Raw genomic sequence first — 17,919 nt, forward strand, 5'->3', positions numbered from 1 at the left:
AGGAAAACGTGTTCTCCTAGAATCTGAGTTGGTTCTGGAGCCCCATTTCTGTGTAACACTAAAAAAGACAGGTAAAAACATGCTTTTTTAGCTCACCATGAACATGCAAATGGATGAAGGCCCTAGAGATTGCTGAGCTGTTCAAAGTACCAAAGAGACACCTGTGAGGAACTACTGATACACTTATGCAGAGCCTTGCAGCAAATGACAATCCATATATTCAAATAAGAAAGAAAATGTCACATTGTAGGAGCTAATTATCACGGTCTTTGTACAAGCTACTCAGCCAAGCAACACAATGTCAGCACTGTAACAATTCACACCCAGTCAGTATTTACCAGGGCTAATTTTGAGTAAGTGAAGGCAGTGAAAGCTTTACTGCAGTACATTAAACTGCCCAAAAAAGTTCTGAATCAGACACTGTAAGTGCATAGAAAGTGACAAGAAAAAGGTTGCACCTGTACAGCTGCAAAAGAATTGGGTTCTGTGTGGAAAATTTTCTTTACAGAACATCTCCTTGTTTTCTTCTTCTCTCTATAGATCTCAACTGCTATGAGCAATAGAAGCAACATACGTCATAACGGGCAATGTAGCTTTTGAGCCTGCAATCCATCCAAAAGTAGTAGAGAAAAGCATTAAAAGCTGCATTTCAGTGATCTTTCTTGTGATGTAGAGGGGACCCAACATCCTCTCAAACCTCTACCCCAATGTGTTTGTTTGGTTGGCGTTTTGGTTTTTTGTTCGTTTTTTCCCCCTTCTGTATATGGTAATATTACCAATATTGAATTCCAGCACTTCCATGCATACTGGAGTGAATTCCACTTTCCTATACTGGCTATGCTATACAATAGAAATAGAAAGGAAAAACAAAAGATCAGTCTGACTTGCCTTTACAAAATGAAGAGCAATACAAAGAGCATTTTCCAGCCATCAGTTAAATCTGAGCAGAGGCAATGCTGCAAGATTCATACAATTAACCTTCAGCAGTTATTATACAGTGTAATGAAGGAACATTTCGTATTTATAGAAAACCATGTCCTTTCACGAACCTATTCACTTTCCAATGCCTCTGCACATACAAGTGGCTTCTGGAGAAGCAGAGGAGTCAGCTGTCCCCATGATGGGACTGAAACGGGCAGCAGGAGACCACTTCAGAGAACAGAAAGGCTATGGGAAAGCAAGGAGACTTGCCACAGACAGCTCAGGGTTGGTACTGTTTTGCTAGGAAATTTCTAGTCGCTCTCAGAAACTGCGCACACAGCTGTTTAGTGCGTCTCCAACGGCGTTCTGCTTCAGCTCAGGAGTTTGTGTTTGAAGCAGCTCTCCCCAGCGCTTCACTGTGTTTTGGTTTGCATCAGAGAGCGGCAGCAGAGCACGTGAACAGGATTCCTTTCTGATGAAAATGAACTGAAAGAGGCACTCCCAGACAATATGTAATTCACTCCAGCTGCTAGAGGCTTCATGAGACCAGACAAGACCTACTCTAAAGTCAACAAACAGACCAACCCTGAAACAGGTTTAGTGGGGATGTCAGATCCCCTGTGCCAAGTGCTCTGCTGTACAGATCTGCTCCTTTCATCCCACAGTTGGTACAGCAGACACGCCTCTAGTGTTCCAGACTGGAGTCCGTACGCTTGGTCTATCCCCAGTTCAGCTATGAAAAACTATAAACATGTACTGAGAAGTTTGCACAGAGTGTAGCAACATTAATAAAAGCAGATAGTGATGCATTTCCAATAAATCTTCCTCCGGCTTGTCAGTAAGGCTAATTTATAATTTCCTTCTGTTACACTGTTAATATAAGGGACAACACAGGGAGAAAACTATTCAGAGAAAAGTCAGAAAATTGTTCTGCTACTATGCGGCAAAAAATCATAATAGAGATACAGAGTATAGGCAGTACGAAGTTTATGATATCATGGCTCAGCACCACTTATATAGTTTTCATCCTTCCTTTGAAATTAAATGACAGCTTCATACCAACACACCTATATTCTAATATGTGGTACAATATCTGTGACAGTTACACACATAGGTCAACACACAAAGAAAATATTGGCAATTACAGCAGAATTACAGCCAGTCTCGCATATCCACTGTCTAGCAGTAAGAGGACATGAAAAATGGTTGTTATGCAAATGTCTATAAACATCCACTACCTCTTCCAAAAAATCAAACACCCATTTCAGTCACCTAAATCTGAAAGTGATAAATTTCCTGTCTGCTTTGTGTTTGTGTGTAACAATAAATAACCAGCATGTGCCCCAAGGGCTGAGATTTCACGAATCATTAAACTTGTCACCAGGTGGATGTCTGTCATTAACTATAGTTTGAGCTGCTGGGAGATACGTGTAAGGCAGAATTGAGACAGTTACATCTAAGTGATGCTCATGAAAGAATCAAGTTCTGCGGTTTGATCTGTGAAGGGAAGAATCACGGTCTCACATAGATATCCCAGTAGCCACAGTGGGTTGACTGGGACACTGGGTTTTCTCAGAGCTCCCTGTGAGCCTCCACACAGGCACAAAGACAATAACCCTCAGAAAGAGCTGGAAAGATGAGCAGGTGCTACACAAACCCTGTGTAAGGGACTTGGAGCATCTGTACTATTTGAGTCAAGTGCTACAACTTTTTCCAACGATGAGAAATTGTCTTCAGTTTTGCTGCACAGAAGAGACAATCATAGAACAGAGTAGAAAAGATACTGAAAGACATTCCCTGTGTGATCTGAAAACTGGATTTCAGTTGCATCCATTAGGGTTCAAACCAAACCAAAACATTCAGTTAATTCCACTGTGAAACTTAAAATTTATAGTAGAGAAGTTTATTAAAGGCTTTGCTATAATAACAAGAAGAGGAAATATAGTTGAAATATGCATGTAAAATATGTGTACATTTCACCTATAGAGATAATAAACTAAATAGCTATTTTTCATGTTGATTTGCATAATTTGATAAATATATGCAACTGCACTCATATCTGCAAATTACTCCTGAAAATTTTTGCATGTGAAGAACAAGCCATTTCTAAGTAGAGTCATGTTCAATTAAACCATATGGTCAACATCAGTTTATACTATAAAATGCAGCACAGCTTGGTAGAAGCAAAATTTATTTTCCTGCCTTTGAACCCATATATACTGAAAATGTTGACATCAGTGGGGCAATAGTATTGCGTTTCTTTTAAAGTGTAAGAATGACAGAGGTGGGAGGGCTAAAAGGGCTTTTCCTGTATAACTGTTTCCTATCTTAGTCCATGAATATAAGGTTCTCTTTACTATGACCTTTGCATTGTCTTCATTCCATAGGCATCACATACTTTCTTAAACAGCCTGATGCCCACCTTACCTGTCAGCAGAGCAATGACAGACTCTGATATTACTCTAATTGCCATACAACAAGGATTGTTTACTGATAAACTACAACTCATTCAACATGCCCTGCCTTACTGACACTGGACTCTTCTGCTATAAGCTTGCTCAGTAGGCTTCACTCTCCTTTCCAGAAACCTGTCTGCTTGGAATGTCATTTGTCAGCCTGTTACAATGGGACCCATGAACCTGCCGTCACTATCCCAAGTGTTAGGCAACGCTGAACCCCTTGCTATAGTCCTTAAGATCCATCAGCTCCAGTAGTACAGGGTATGTACAGTCATGTGGAACCATTTCTCCAAGCTTCCTTGCTTTTTAAAGCAATTTCTGCAATGCATGAGCTGAGTGATGAAGTTAAATGTGCAAAGACACTTCCAGCTCCACCAGCAAGCCTGATATTTATAGTCAGCCCTTAGTAAGCACAAATGACTCTGACTTTGACACTGGTGCCATTTCTTTATCAGCTTAAATATTTGAGGGTACTCAGACTAAGGAGTTCCTATTATTTAATACAAGGCTCAGACAAACATGCCTAAATTACCACCACCTGCTAATTGACAAGAGTCTAATTTCTTCTCCTCCATGTGCGAAAATTCAGACCTTTTCATGTCTCAACACTGACAATCTGACAGTTTCAAGCTTACATCATAAAACACTGACACAGTCAATGTGCCAATTTCAAGATGACTGCCACGAAAACATAAACTGTTTGACATTTAATAAGCTTCTGTTTTCATAGAAATACAATGTGTTATAGATGGTTTGTTTCAATGAAAACACATGGTTTGAAATGAAATGGCAATACTTTTCTCAACACTAAGCACAAAAAAAATCATCTGCAAAACAAACTAGAAATCAAGACATCTAGGATTCACATTTATATGAAATAACCTAATAAGGGATCAAATGCAACAACTAATAGAATTATTTCCAGGCCTTTTAAAATTTGGAATAAAGACTGTTTTGGAAATTAATTTAAAAGCACCAAAGGACATGAGTGCTGCAATTGATAATGCAAAGTAGAGAGAGGGTTGTTTGGGGGAACAGTATTGCCCTATTGGCACATAGTCTGATAAGATCCTAGTTTATTTCCTTACTGAAGTTAATACCTGTATAATAGAGAAAAACCCAACTAAACATAGTATATGTTGTACCACTGTGGGCATAAAGGAGAAGCCACACCACTTGGCAGTGAACAGGATCTTCTGGCTCTAAAAGCAAGGGCAGTTTTCCTGCTGATTGCAGAAGGTACACAACTTGCCTTCATGTCACTGCTCCTGTCTCTGGTGGGAAAAGTCTCATGAGGAAAGTCAAGAGTGCAACGATTAAAGAAGTGAAGGCTTCAAGTGGAAAGTGAAGCCTTTAAAGAATCATAGAATGTTTTTACAAATACGATCAGAATATGAACAACATCAGATTTAAATCAGTAGTTGCTGTTCCTACAGGAAGCATCCTAGAAGTGCTTTTTTGCAAGAGGCTAAGCACTTTTGCTCTAATCTCGTAACATGGGCATGCTTAGTTTGATGCATGCAGGTAGTGGTGAGATGAGTTAAGATCTCAATAGAGGGAAACAGAAGTGTAAGAGTTCTAATGGATCAAATACAAAATTTGGTATAACTTAGTTCCTGTTATCATTCCTTTGTACAGAACTTGACCACCAACTTCAGCTGAAGCTTGTGTTTCTCTTCTTACCTAGTAAGAGCAAATATCTCAAACCAGCACACATACATAAATAATAACTATAACCTTTCCTCTTTCTTTTTGCTTCTGCTTTCCTTTTCCTTCTATGTCTCTAAAGCTCTAAGAATAACAGCAATCACAACAGAAATACAACCTCAAAACTATTTGGAAGCAAATGTGTAGCAAGTACATAAAATGCATCAAAGCGGCTGTCCATTTAACTGTTCAGTGATCAGAAACCAGAAAACAATAGAAGTTACAGCAGAAAATACTAACTTGAGCTAAAACTAAACAGTCAATTAAAAACTTCTGGATTTATTATCCAGCAATGAACTAACCTAATAAAGGGACTGGTTATTTTTGGGTATGTCACTCAGAACTAGCTTACTGATTTTTTTTTTTTTTTTTCTTTTTTGCTTTAGGCAAATTATATTTGCACTTTGGTAATTTATCTATTTAGAATCGAGCCATTTTTTAATGACAAGTGCCTAGGAGAAAGATTTTGCATGGGGATTAGCAAAGGGACAGGAAAGGGGAGAGGGAGGATAGAATAATACAGGTACTACAAACTTTTGTAGTAGATATTAAAGCCTCTTAATAATCATCCACATCCCACCAGCGCGAGGGGTTCATGTCAAATTAACATTCATTCAATTTATAAATGCTGAATAAAAAAAAGAGCACTTTCAAGTTTGATAGAGAGAAGCATCATGGAGGGCTTACTATGGCAGTGCCATTAAGTCATTTTGTATATGCAAGTCAAATCTGACACAACAGAACACATAAGATTTACTGGACAACCTATACCCTCCCACAATACATTAGAAATAGATACATAGGTAAGTCTGTTGTTGCTTATCCAGAACATACAGTAAAATGTCCATCTCATTCATCTGCTCTGCTTTGTGATTTCAAGACCAGGAACTCAATACCTTGAGTCAAGAAAATCAGTAACTACACAGAAGCTTTCTCAGTGTTGCACTTGGCAGAATCCAACACCACTCACTAGGCTGGGCCTGCAGCCTAACTGCAGATTTAACCCCAGAGAGGGGAAATAAGGCTGTTTGCAAAACAAGTGATAGGTTCCTACCTGGAGTGACTATCATACAACCTTCCACCCCATGTCAGTGTAAAGCAGCAAATTAACATAAGGGGAATTCTCTTGGCAAACTGGGATTGTGAGGTATTAGTTTCACAAAGAATATTAACAAGTTTGCAAACTACTTGTTCCCAAGCCAAGGTTCTCTGCGTCTCTTTTCTAAGGTTCCCCATTAGAAACGGCTGGGGATTTTTTGGTGACAATATTGTTAAAGATGAAATATTCCAGAGGAATATAAACCACTGCTTCATCAAGGACAGGATTTCATGCTAAAATCTACTCTCAGAACAGCTGAGAGTGAAGTGGTGAAGTCGTGTTAGCAGGATGTGGGAATTTAAGTTTGAAGTACCTGAACTGCCCTGTTTCTAGGCCAGCTCTTAAAGTCACGTCACCACCGGCCCATGTGAAGGGCTACTCACCCTGTTCTGAGTTAACAAGGTGTTTTCTTACCTTCCTCCTGAAAACTGCAGGAAACACCTGAGATCATTTCAGTGAAATATTTTTTTTTTTAATATCAAAAACTCTGTGTAACAGGAAAATCGTTTTCAACCGGCCTTTAGTACTTTCATGTCCTCAAACAGCATGTAAAAGCATCTTTTTGGATGACCCCTTTGCTTCCACTTTTAAGTCAAGGACCATAACTCTGGAATAAGCCAGCAATATAGAGAGGGAAGAGGAAAAAGGGGTCAGAGTGAAAGACATGGTGAGTTTAAACAGGAAATTTGCCTTATCAGTAGAAGCTGTCTTTGCAGCCAGCTAGTATCACACCTACATATCAGTTAGGTAACAGTAACAAAGATAAGGAAACAGTTTCTTCAGACAAACATTGGTGGGAAGGATGGTTATCAACTGATGACTCTATCTAAAAGGAAATCACTAAATGACTTTGGTCATATACTGGCTTTCTCAAACCAGAGGTTTCCCTACCCTTGTTGCACAGAGATAAAATAAAGCCTAATTCGAATTTCTAGCAAACTGCAAGAACACCACCACTGTTGTAAAGTGGCTTTTGAAGTTGGTGATAAACACCTCAAAAAAAAAAAAAAAAAGTAAAAAAGGAAATAGCTTCTTTGAGGGTGTGTCTGGTCTGTTGTTCAGCAAGTCACACTGCTGCCTCACAACTGACAGTTTATGTGTTTATGTTACCCTTAAACAAAAACCTACCATACACGTGGGGAAGCTAAGCCAGATAGCAAAATGGTATCACAACAGTCATAGTTTTTTGCAACGAAGTCATCAACCCCTTGGTCAAGGCTTCCTGTTTAATCTATTGTTCATATTTCTCACAAAAACTCATTGAAGGTTCAGCTTATTTCCAGTCAAGTCAAGGATTTCACCATCAATGGCAGCTGGGTTAGGACAGGAAGTTTCCTGAAGTCCCAGTTGCAACCCCTTAAAATCATAACTTCTGTTTAGGTGAGATCTAGTCCTTTGATAAAGTGAAGCACGAATCCAAAACCAGCCAATACAGTAATTTAAGGCAGGGTGACTGCACTGAGGTTAAAGACCAAATCTATGTTCTACAGCTATAGCGTCTTACAACAGCAAGATAAAAAGTAGCAAAGGATATGCATGCTGGAATTCAAAGGTTTTCAGACTGGAGGATGTCATTTTGGTCCTTGCTAATACTGACTCTTTCCCTGCCTCTCTGTCTCTCTGTGTATAAGACATTTTTTAAAAGTTGTTTCAATATTGCAATGCTTGTTTAGCAGGTGCTAATAAGCACATCTGTATATGCCAAACCATACATATTTTAACTATGCTTTTATAGTGCACATACAGTTCAAAGGAAATAATTATGGCATTACAGAAAAATGATGTTGTTTTGTTGTATCATGAAAGTGCTATATTTCTTCTCCTGTTTTAAACTGAAACACTACTATCAAAATACAACAGGAAATTCAACTACTCCCCTATAGTAAAATAGCACCAGGCACCATGTTTTCTGAGTCTTTCAGTTTACTGAAGAATTGAGCATAGTTCAGGTAAGCAGATGGCCATCTTTCCATCCCTCATGAAAATTACAAACACAAATGCAGATGGCATTTATGTACTCAGAAACTCTAACCCAAGTGTCACTCACTACCCTTTAATCCATATAAAACCCAAGAATTGCCTGTACTCCTACTTAACTACAACTCACATCCTGCAAGATTTCTGCAAAGCTGGCTGCACTGTTCTCCCTGCCTGCTCTCCCCACCCCCATTAACAAACATACACAAAGACATAGCATTTTATCAATATACCTAAAAGCTATTAGACTGTTACAAAGAAAGAAAGAGAAATTGAATTTTTGAAGTGTCTGTAGCCAAAATTCCATTGGGATTCTATTTAATTTTGGGCTAATCTCTTTCTGTTCTTACTTTTTGACCCCTAATTTTAGTCCTTCAAACAGAACCACACTGCCCTTTGAAGCTTTTTGTCCATTTTAGGTGAGCATTAATTACTTTAATGCATTAGGAGATTTAGAGGGAGAAAAACTCTGACCAGCAAAACTGTTTTTCAAATAAGAGCTTTACAAATACAATCATCATTTGGTCATAACGTTTAGAACAAGCTATTCACTGTGAGTTGGAGTGACGACCTGATCTGCCATAAGGAGCTGCCTTATATGTTCTCTGCATGAAACTGTGTTCCCGGCTAGGGCAAATATTTAAATATTCCAAGTTGGTGTTCTCGGAGAAAGGCTGCAAGAACTTCCAATATTTTTACAGTCCTAATAAGGTTACCCATCAACATACATTAAAAAGCCCTTTTCAGGTTCAGTAGTTGTTTCAGAATGGCGACTGCACAAGTCTAGCAATGCACTGTCAAATAAATGAGTCTATTAGGAATGATGGAATCAGTCCCTGGTTTCAAAATTCAGATAATAAATTGTGCTTTTTTTGGTTCAGATGCCAACCTTGGAAAAATCCATAAGACTGAGCTTGCTTTAGAATCATTAGAATTCATCCTTACTACAACAAAAATGCAATATTGTGCTATAAGAAACAATGTCACGAAGTGAAATGAATGTGAGCAGAAAGCTCTAAGGACAGATTCTTCTCAATGTGTGAAAAGGGGCAGCAGGGATATGTCCATGGGAATAAACCATCTAACTCTGGGAAAACACTTTGACTTTTGATCTTCGACCGCACCTAAAGATCATGTTTTAGTTCTAACTTTAACCCTAATGCCTTGCTGTATTTGGTAGCAATCCATTCACAAACACTTACCTTTTATAAAGACTGAGGTGACTTTAAGGACCATTCACATCAAAATGGCACGGTCTTGCATAAATCCTATTGCAAGGCATGTAGTCAAAAGACTTCCAGTGTGTTGGTATTTCTCTGTATGTATAGTTAGAGCTGCCTAGACTCAGACTATTCACACCCAAAATATGTGACCCACATGTTAGAGAAAAAGCCATAAACAGTAACACTTCCTATTTGTTTTCACATTGTTTGCGTTGAAAAGTACCCAGAATGTAAAAGCAGATTTGGTGAAGCATCATCTGTCAGTTTTCTGGTACACAAGTCACTCAAAAACTGCAAAAAAAGAAAATTAACTTCCTGACTTTGCCAAGAGTAACTTCTACTGTTCTCAGAGTTGGATTAAAGTCTTAGAGTGTGGAGAGTATCACATATTCTGAGGCTCACAGTGAGCCCAGAGCACAGTTCTCTTCTCTAACCAGTGACCACACCAAAACTGCGGATGGCTGTTGTTATTGAGCTGGAAACATTAACTTCATATAACAGCTGTGAGAGTTCTAAAGACAGGAGACTTTAAAAACAACAACAAGAGACAATCTGTTTCAAGGGCTGATCAAAGCATGTTTCAGCCAGGCGGAGTCCTTAAAGCAGCTGCAATAGGACCAGGATCAGTCCTGTACCTTCTCCATTAGAGTGCTTTGCACGAGGAGTGTTCATGACTCAGTTCAGTGTTTCTAATGTAAGACAGAAAAGAGAAGGGTAACAAAAAGTGTACAAACAACTTTATAGGGAGCTATAAGGCAAGACTTGGGTATAAAGGAACGCTGCAAATGTTCCAAATAGATCTACTGCCTACATCCACAAACAGTTTAAATTTATTTTTGAGTCACAACTACAATCTCTTGATATCCACCAACCACACTGACAGAATTTAGGTGTCTAACATCAAAAACCTAATGATCTCCCAACACTTCATCATTCCTTCAAACATGGGCCTCCAAATCACTTTTTAAACATGAAAGAGAATGTGTCTGCCCACCTTGTACACTTTCACAGGACAGATCAGAAAAAGAAATGAAGTGTGAGCGGAACTGGAATGTACAGATTTGTAACCTTTATTAATATGTAGAAGCAAAGAAAGTGTCAGGACTTACCCCAGATAAAGACCTGCAAAATTTTAGACAGCTTCTTTTCCTCTCTTCTCCCTTGTCTATTTGAGTTTGCTAGGTAACAGTAATTTAGAAGTATCTGAACTATAATCCAACATACACACACATATATACATTTTAATAGTGAACGATTAACATTTTGCAAATACCTACCAGCCTCATTAGCCAAAATACATTTTCGTCTCTTGGCAGTTTTTTATCTTGCTGTAGTTTGCCTGCTGCTTTGCTTTAAAGGCACAGAAACCGATTTTAAGATATTTACCAGAAAACTCACAGTAAATTGAATCCGTTATTAATGGTTACAGAAAAAAAATCCCTTATAGAAGTTGCTCCATATACTCAGAACAGATTCAGAGAAGAGACCTGACATTAGCTTGAAGTGCAGCTAATAGACGGAGTTCCCCGTGGGACTTCCAGGGCACTGCATTTAATTGCCTGTTCCGTCAGCCTCAGAGAAAACGAAATGTTCCTTCCAACTGTGCCAAAGGGTTGACGCCCAGGCAGAAGCCAAGCTTTTGGGTAGCTCACAGAAGATCAGAGCCACCAGATTCGTCTCACCTCTGACCAGTTATTCTGCAAGGGCATAGAACATGCATTAATAAAAAGTTCTCCCGATGCTTTACCCACAGCTGCTTCCATATGGGTAAAGAGCCTATCTCTCTCACAACTATCAAAACTTACGCAGGGAAAATGTTCCACTGCTGTAAACCTACCATGAAGAACCACAGCATCCACAGAATGCCACCTGCATCCATGTCATGAAAGCCACACATTCACACGCAGCATTGTCACTCTGTGTACTTTCTCCCAAGCCAGCCAGAAATATTTTCTGATTTAAAAAAATACTCCCTCCTCCCCTCATTTTTTGGCAATGCCCTTGTCTTTGCCCCTGTACTCAATAACTTGGCCACAACGAGAAGGCAACATTTGTTCTCAGGCAACAAACAAGTCACTGACAGTGTGTTTTGTGTGGCAGAGAATAAAACCGATTCATTAATGATGCTAGCACCCAAACCAAACTTTTTATAGGGATGGTTTCAAAGTGGAATTAAAGATACAACATTTAGCTGCTGCTGAAATGGTTTTATTTGGCTCACAGGAAAAGAGAAAAAAAAATAAAGAAAAGAAATCAAGTGTAGCAGTAGTTAAGTAAAAGTTTTGAAGAAGAGAAAAGCCCTAGATAGTTGTCTTCAGATTCTTCACCAGGACAAACAGTGCTTCAAGGACAAGTAGGAAAGTAGCTGCTATTTGAGGCAACTTCATTATAAAATCATTTTTAATAAGCAATCTGAACAAAGAGAGGGAGTGCTCTTGCAGAGAAGCCCCCAAGGGATCTTAAGGCTGCCCAGTAAAGTTATTAGGAGGTTACACACAGGGGACCAAACAGCTATTTTATTGGCCTCAGGGGACAGGGTTCAGTTTTCACCTGTTCTCTTTAGGCCTTGGTGCTAACAGCAGATCCTGTTAACCATCAGTTTTCTGCAGGCTCCTATTTTGTGAGTGAAAAGCATCGTTTACTTTAGACAGTATGCAAAACACATGAGGTGGTGTAGACAGTACAATGCACAGTAGATGTCTTAAGTAATTCTAAATCAGATGAGAAAAAATAATAACCACACACCAACAAAAAACCCCCACCACAGTTATTTTCCCTTTAATGCAATTAAGCAAAATAACGAACAAACTTGGAGGAATTTTTAGCAGTGGCTATAAATATAATGTGGAAAGTCAAATTAGAGAAAAAAGAGAAATCCAGGCCTTGGGTTCAATTAAGCTGCAAACTTTAATATGCTTGTACAACTTTGGTGAAGAACAATTCTAGGGTATCTGGACATCTGAGGAGCTGAAGAGCTGTCTCCTGCCCCAGATCAGCCTCTTACTTTCTAACATGTGATGTCCTTTTCTTATGAATGGAACTGCTTAGAGCCAAAGATAGGAAGGACATGATTTAGGAATGCATCTCTGCTCAGGACAGTATTAAGAGCGTGCCTCTGCCTAAAGAACAAGACCTGTGTGGGTGGTCATACTGCAGCAGCGATGCAGATACAGCACTCCAAGCTCCAGCCAAAGGCTTAGGGGTTTGTCAGGATCACAGGTATCTGTTGAGACACCTGAACGTTGTCACTCTGACTTGAGAGGTCTTCCTACATATAGGAGGCAGTATACAGTCAAGTTAATCTCCCTAGGGTATAATCAAACCTTGCAACTGCAGTGTAAACTTGAAACATGAATTGACCACCTAGCCTGAAGGTGAGTCTCACTGAAGTACAGAGTCAATACGGATACTTCTCTAGACCAACACCTACTGCGAGATAAGTGTAGGAACAGTCCCAGAGCTTGGTGTGGAAGTGAAGGAAGGGGTTGGGATGGGTGCTTGGTGTGGGATCTCAGAAGAAGGGACGGGCTTACTTCCACCCTTTGCCAACAAGCTGCCAGCTCTTCATGCAAATGCTTTCATTTAGTGGTAAAAATTAAAAGCACACGGTCCCCACTTCATTTTCCAACAAGGGCTCATGTCATTAAAATGAGAACCTAGTTTTGGAAAAATTTCTTATCTGCCAGAAATTAACTGAAAGGATCATTTCAGTGTAAGTAAGGAATATTTAATCCCAAATCAAGGAATTCATGCAGTGATGCCTACTGACATAACTGTTAACAAAAAATTACTCTAGAATAACTATTTCAGTAAATCACGAAAAGCAGAAAAGACAGAAGTCTGAAATAAAGGGCAAATATTTTAGAGTTACAAACTAGTCTTAATCTAGAGAGTATAAGTATTTTCTGTTAAATCTGGATATATCTTCACTTATGAAAATATAAAATATACGGTGCTGAGTGTGATACCCAAGTATCACCTATTGGCATTACATGCAAGCACAGACGATAAAAGATTAACAAATTTAGCCCATGGATCACTAACAGTGGCCTCTCACCGTTGTACCTACCACGATACAATCTACAAAGCACAATTGCCAGACAACATTTCTGGGCAATGACATAGAATAAAGAAGCAAGTGTCAAAGCCTGTGGTAGTTCAGGGAGCACGTAACAAGTGGTAACATGCCAAATTGTGATAACCCACACCAGACCTGTCCAGATACTGAGAAGCCATTGCTGCCCTGGCCTAATTCTATCTCAGGAAGCAACACAAAGTATTCTATATATGCATGTTTGAGATGAAGCTCAACTTCCCAACAGCTTAATTGGCAAAGGAGCACAACTGAAAAGTTGCATTACCAATACAGGAAATCCTTATCATAAGGGCATGAGAGAACAGACCGGCCTGGTAAGACTTAATCTTAAATTGCTCTAAAAAGTGAGCTGGTCCAGGTATAGGAACTGAAGTACTTGGCTATCCATCACTGGGACTGCCCAAAAACCCCATGCTCTTTCTGTCCAAATGGTGATAATTTAGCCTGAGTACATGAAGTAGGCAGTTGTCAAACAGTGTTGGTCTCAGCTCACAAAGAGCCAACACTGTATGTTGACAGTGACCTGTAGGAGCACCGTCACTGTGGAGGTAAAGCCAGTGAGCAGCCCCTGGCTGGCAGTGGCCGCAGGGTCTGGGCGAGAGCACCCACAGGTCCCTGCTCTGCACTCACACAGCTGTGGCACTGGGACCCAGGGCTCCTCATCCTTTTCTGCTGCAGAACAAGGCACCAATGGATGGTAGGAGCTCGTGCATGGCTTTCTAGAGACATGGGCAGGAAATTGTGTAAAAGTACGGCTTGCAAAATCTGTTGGTTTTTTTTTTTTTTCTATCTTAAAATCATCAGGTAAGCAAATAACTGAATGTACCTGGACCTCTATGCAGATATGAACTGCAGCTACGTAATCAAACTTCTTTGAAGCTTCTGACTGTGGTTCATTGCAATTGAAATAGCGGGAGAAAGAAGGTTCCATTACCTCACAGATCGATTACAATATTAGCCTTCCGGGTGCATCCACAGAAAACCACCCCTTAGTTTGATAGGCAGTCAAGTCAAATTCATTTAAGAAAGTCAGTGCCCAGAATATAAAAATGATCTATATAAAAATAATGTCATTTATTTGTGTGGCAGTTGTGAGTCACAAGTGGTCTGGTAGAGGCCATCAAACTTCCTGCATAAAGTATGGCAAGATTTAGATTTAAGATGTCAGAAATGAAACATTACATGCTTCAGAACTGAGCATAAACCCAAGTAAGTCCCACTTTGTATGGAATATGAGATAGGACATGGCCTCTACCATCTGACTTAGCTAGACTAAAGTTTATATAAGGTGATGGTTAACTTAACAAGTCGCAGCGTAAGCCCAACAGAGATTAGTTCTCCAGAGAGACAGAAGGTACGATTTTTTACTTCAGAAGCCTGTTTAATCTCCTGAGGGGAAAAAACGTATTTTGGGGTGGATAAAATTTATCCCCTTAGAGCTGCTTGGAAGAATATTACACTCCTTGTTTTAAAATAGCAGGTTTTGTAATGCTCAACCTCTGATAAACAGAGGATGTGGAGAAGCAGCTAAAGAAACAGAATACTTGGATAAAATCAGTTGTATCAAGAAGAGTGGAAATCTCTCAGGTTTTATGTAGCTAGTTACATGTTGAAACATCTGTATTTCTTCAGCAGTATATTCCATGTGTATGAATACTGAACTACCATTGAATTCAGAAATGACCTAAGCACCTGTCATCAGCACAGGAGTTCAATTCCAGCTGACAGAACACTTCTGTCACATACTAGTGCCAAGAAGGGGGCAAAATACACCCAAAATCTTAAACAATAAAAGCAGGGAGAACTAAGTAGTGGAGACAGACCATCATCAACTTCAAAACCCGCACAATTAAAATGGCTATTAGGATGAAGTCTGAAAAGGATTACTTGGTTGTTTCAAATGCATAATGTGTCAAACTTTCTGGCATTATACTCCACTAAGTCAAAAGGTCATTAGAAATAAGTGCAAGTTTACAGTCAGTCAACACCCTCATATGCCATACATTGTAATCTTGAAATGAAACTTCATCCATATTTCTAAACAGTAGTGCAGATAATGTATATACACCTCACAAAATGTTTCTGAGAATGTTTTTTGAAATTTCTTTGCAGAAATCCTGCTCTATGTAACTTACTTTGGATAGGTTATATATACTGATACAGAGTGATAGGCAACCTCTACATTGACTTGACACACAAAACCCCTTGTCATTTGTAGTTGTTAACAACTCAGATTTTAGTTGTAATTTTTGCATTTAGGTGTTTATATAACATTTTTTTTCCAAGTTATTAAAAAACTGTGAATTTTGATGTCTGCTGCTTCTCTTCGGCAATAAAAAATTTCTAGGCAACAAGGGGAAAAAATGCTTATTGTGCATGATGCTAAAATGCCCAACACGCACAATTTACATTAATTCCTGCTCTATGAGAATTTGTCATAACAGGAATGAATTCTAAAATAACATCAACCAAAACTGAATGAAACCTCATATATATTTGCTAGTAAATGTAGCCCGCGTTTTCATCATGCCAATTACACCATATTGCTCCTTCTATTTTAATCCTTTCTTAATGGGCAAGCTTATCACCCCATTATTCAGGGAACTTTCTTGTTCACGCTTCAGCAATTGCGTGACAACTGATTAACAAATCGGGGAACTACTCTTTGACTGTTCTCTTAGAACAGCACAAACAGAGTTCTCAACACAGAAGAGGCTGGGACCCTGATTTCTGTCTTAACTAGATTATGGGCCATATATGGTGAACATTAGCTAATCATCTAATGCAGTTGATGAATACACCTTTTTTTCATCATAGGCTTCAAACATAGCATCCACTGAGATAATCATGACAACCCTTTATCAATCTGCCTTGGCTTAAGAGCCTATTTCCTATGCTCTTTAGGTCTGTGGTTACTATTTAATCTTCCCTACAAAAAGTATCGAATACTGGAACCGGAGATGTGACTCTTCTAGCAGGTCAGTACACAGCACTGCTGTATATGAAATATAGAGGGCGATTTCAGCTGATTTCCAGGTGGAGCGTTACAAACCCCCACATACAGTCATCAGTCCCTGAACAAGAGAGGCCCAAGACCGAGCTGGCACAACAACCAAATCACCACCTCTGGAGAAGGTGGTCACTCCAGGCCAGGGTCGGGCTCATGGGCAAGAATGAAATTAATGTAAAACACTTTAGAACACCACTCAAAGCCTAGAAGCTGCAGTGAACATACTTTGAATGCATAACCTTGTTAAAATGCATATCTCTGTAAATTTTGTGCAGCCTACCACCCATTTGGTTAGAAGCCTTTCATAAGGCTAACAGGCTCAGCTTTAGCCTACTCCTGTTTCCAATCCAGGGCAGGTACAATTCCTGCACTACCACATTTCCAAACCTCCACATTATGTGAAGAATCTCAACATATCTCCTTTAGCTACAATCATAACATTTTATTGGAATTTTGCTTTTAACTCAGTGCAGAGTAGATGAGAGTTGATCCTCAATAATGATGTCTCTACAGAAGATTCGGAACAAATGTATACGTAAGTAAATGCACACATCCACATCCCTTTCCAAGGTTGCCACTTATGAGGACTGTTTATATGGTTGAGAACAAAACAATAACCTCCTTATTTTCATCAAGAGCTCCTTAAGCACAAGCACAGAATTATTTACCTTACAGATTAATGCATAGGAAGGGACAGAAGACTTCCAATTAAATAATGTAATGTTACTTCAATCATACTGCATATATAATGGACACATAAAAATAACCAATCTCCTCACCTGTATTTTCTGGATATGTTATTTATCAGCTAGCTGTAAGGTACACGTACTAGAATAAGGAATTCTGCCTTTCTTCACAACTTTTTCTGCCCTCTGACCTAACACGTATGCAAATACACACACAACATAGACATGCACCGTATATTCATTTCAATGATGTTTCAGGCAAGGATTACAACCACTCTAAAGCAGAAAACCTACCAGAATTTTTAAAATGGAGCCTTCCCAGACCAGATCAACTCCTAATACTCTGAGTGCCACAACACAGCCTCACAAGAATTCTATTTGTAAGAGAATGCCAAATCGAAAGATGTTACTTACATGTGTGAGTCTTCTTTGTTACAGAAATACCTGTAGAGAAGAAATGATACCAATATTAGTAAAGCAACCACTGAGTAAATTCTTTTGACATGTATTTCATCACTAAACTATTTTATTTCAGACATACAGCATCCACTGCAAAAGAGGAATGAAAATGGTAATGATTTCTATGTTAGAGATGGGAGGATCTCCCTGAAGACTCTAATGGTATATTCTCTCCTTAGACCTCATCAATAAATGTTTCAACAGGTATTGCTTAAATTTTGTTGTTTGGAATGCATATCTATGTGCTGCTATTTTAAAACTGAAGCTTATGCAAACAGAAGT

General features: G+C 39.1%; 1 protein-coding gene across 1 annotated transcript in view; it reads right to left on the reverse strand.

Annotated features, from left to right (window-relative positions):
• RORA (RAR related orphan receptor A) overlaps nucleotides 1-17,919 on the reverse strand; it is a gene marked incomplete at its 5' end in the record, with an annotated part of 358,132 nt that overhangs the window by 98,529 nt on the left and 241,684 nt on the right. The window contains one exon of the mRNA XM_082061470.1: nucleotides 17,593-17,622. Within this exon, the coding sequence (XP_081917596.1) occupies nucleotides 17,593-17,622 (30 nt within the window). The remainder of the gene's footprint in view (nucleotides 1-17,592; nucleotides 17,623-17,919) is intronic.

Source organism: Streptopelia decaocto, assembly GCF_964273445.1.
Source record: "Streptopelia decaocto genome assembly, chromosome: 9".
Lineage (NCBI taxonomy): Eukaryota > Metazoa > Chordata > Aves > Columbiformes > Columbidae > Streptopelia > Streptopelia decaocto.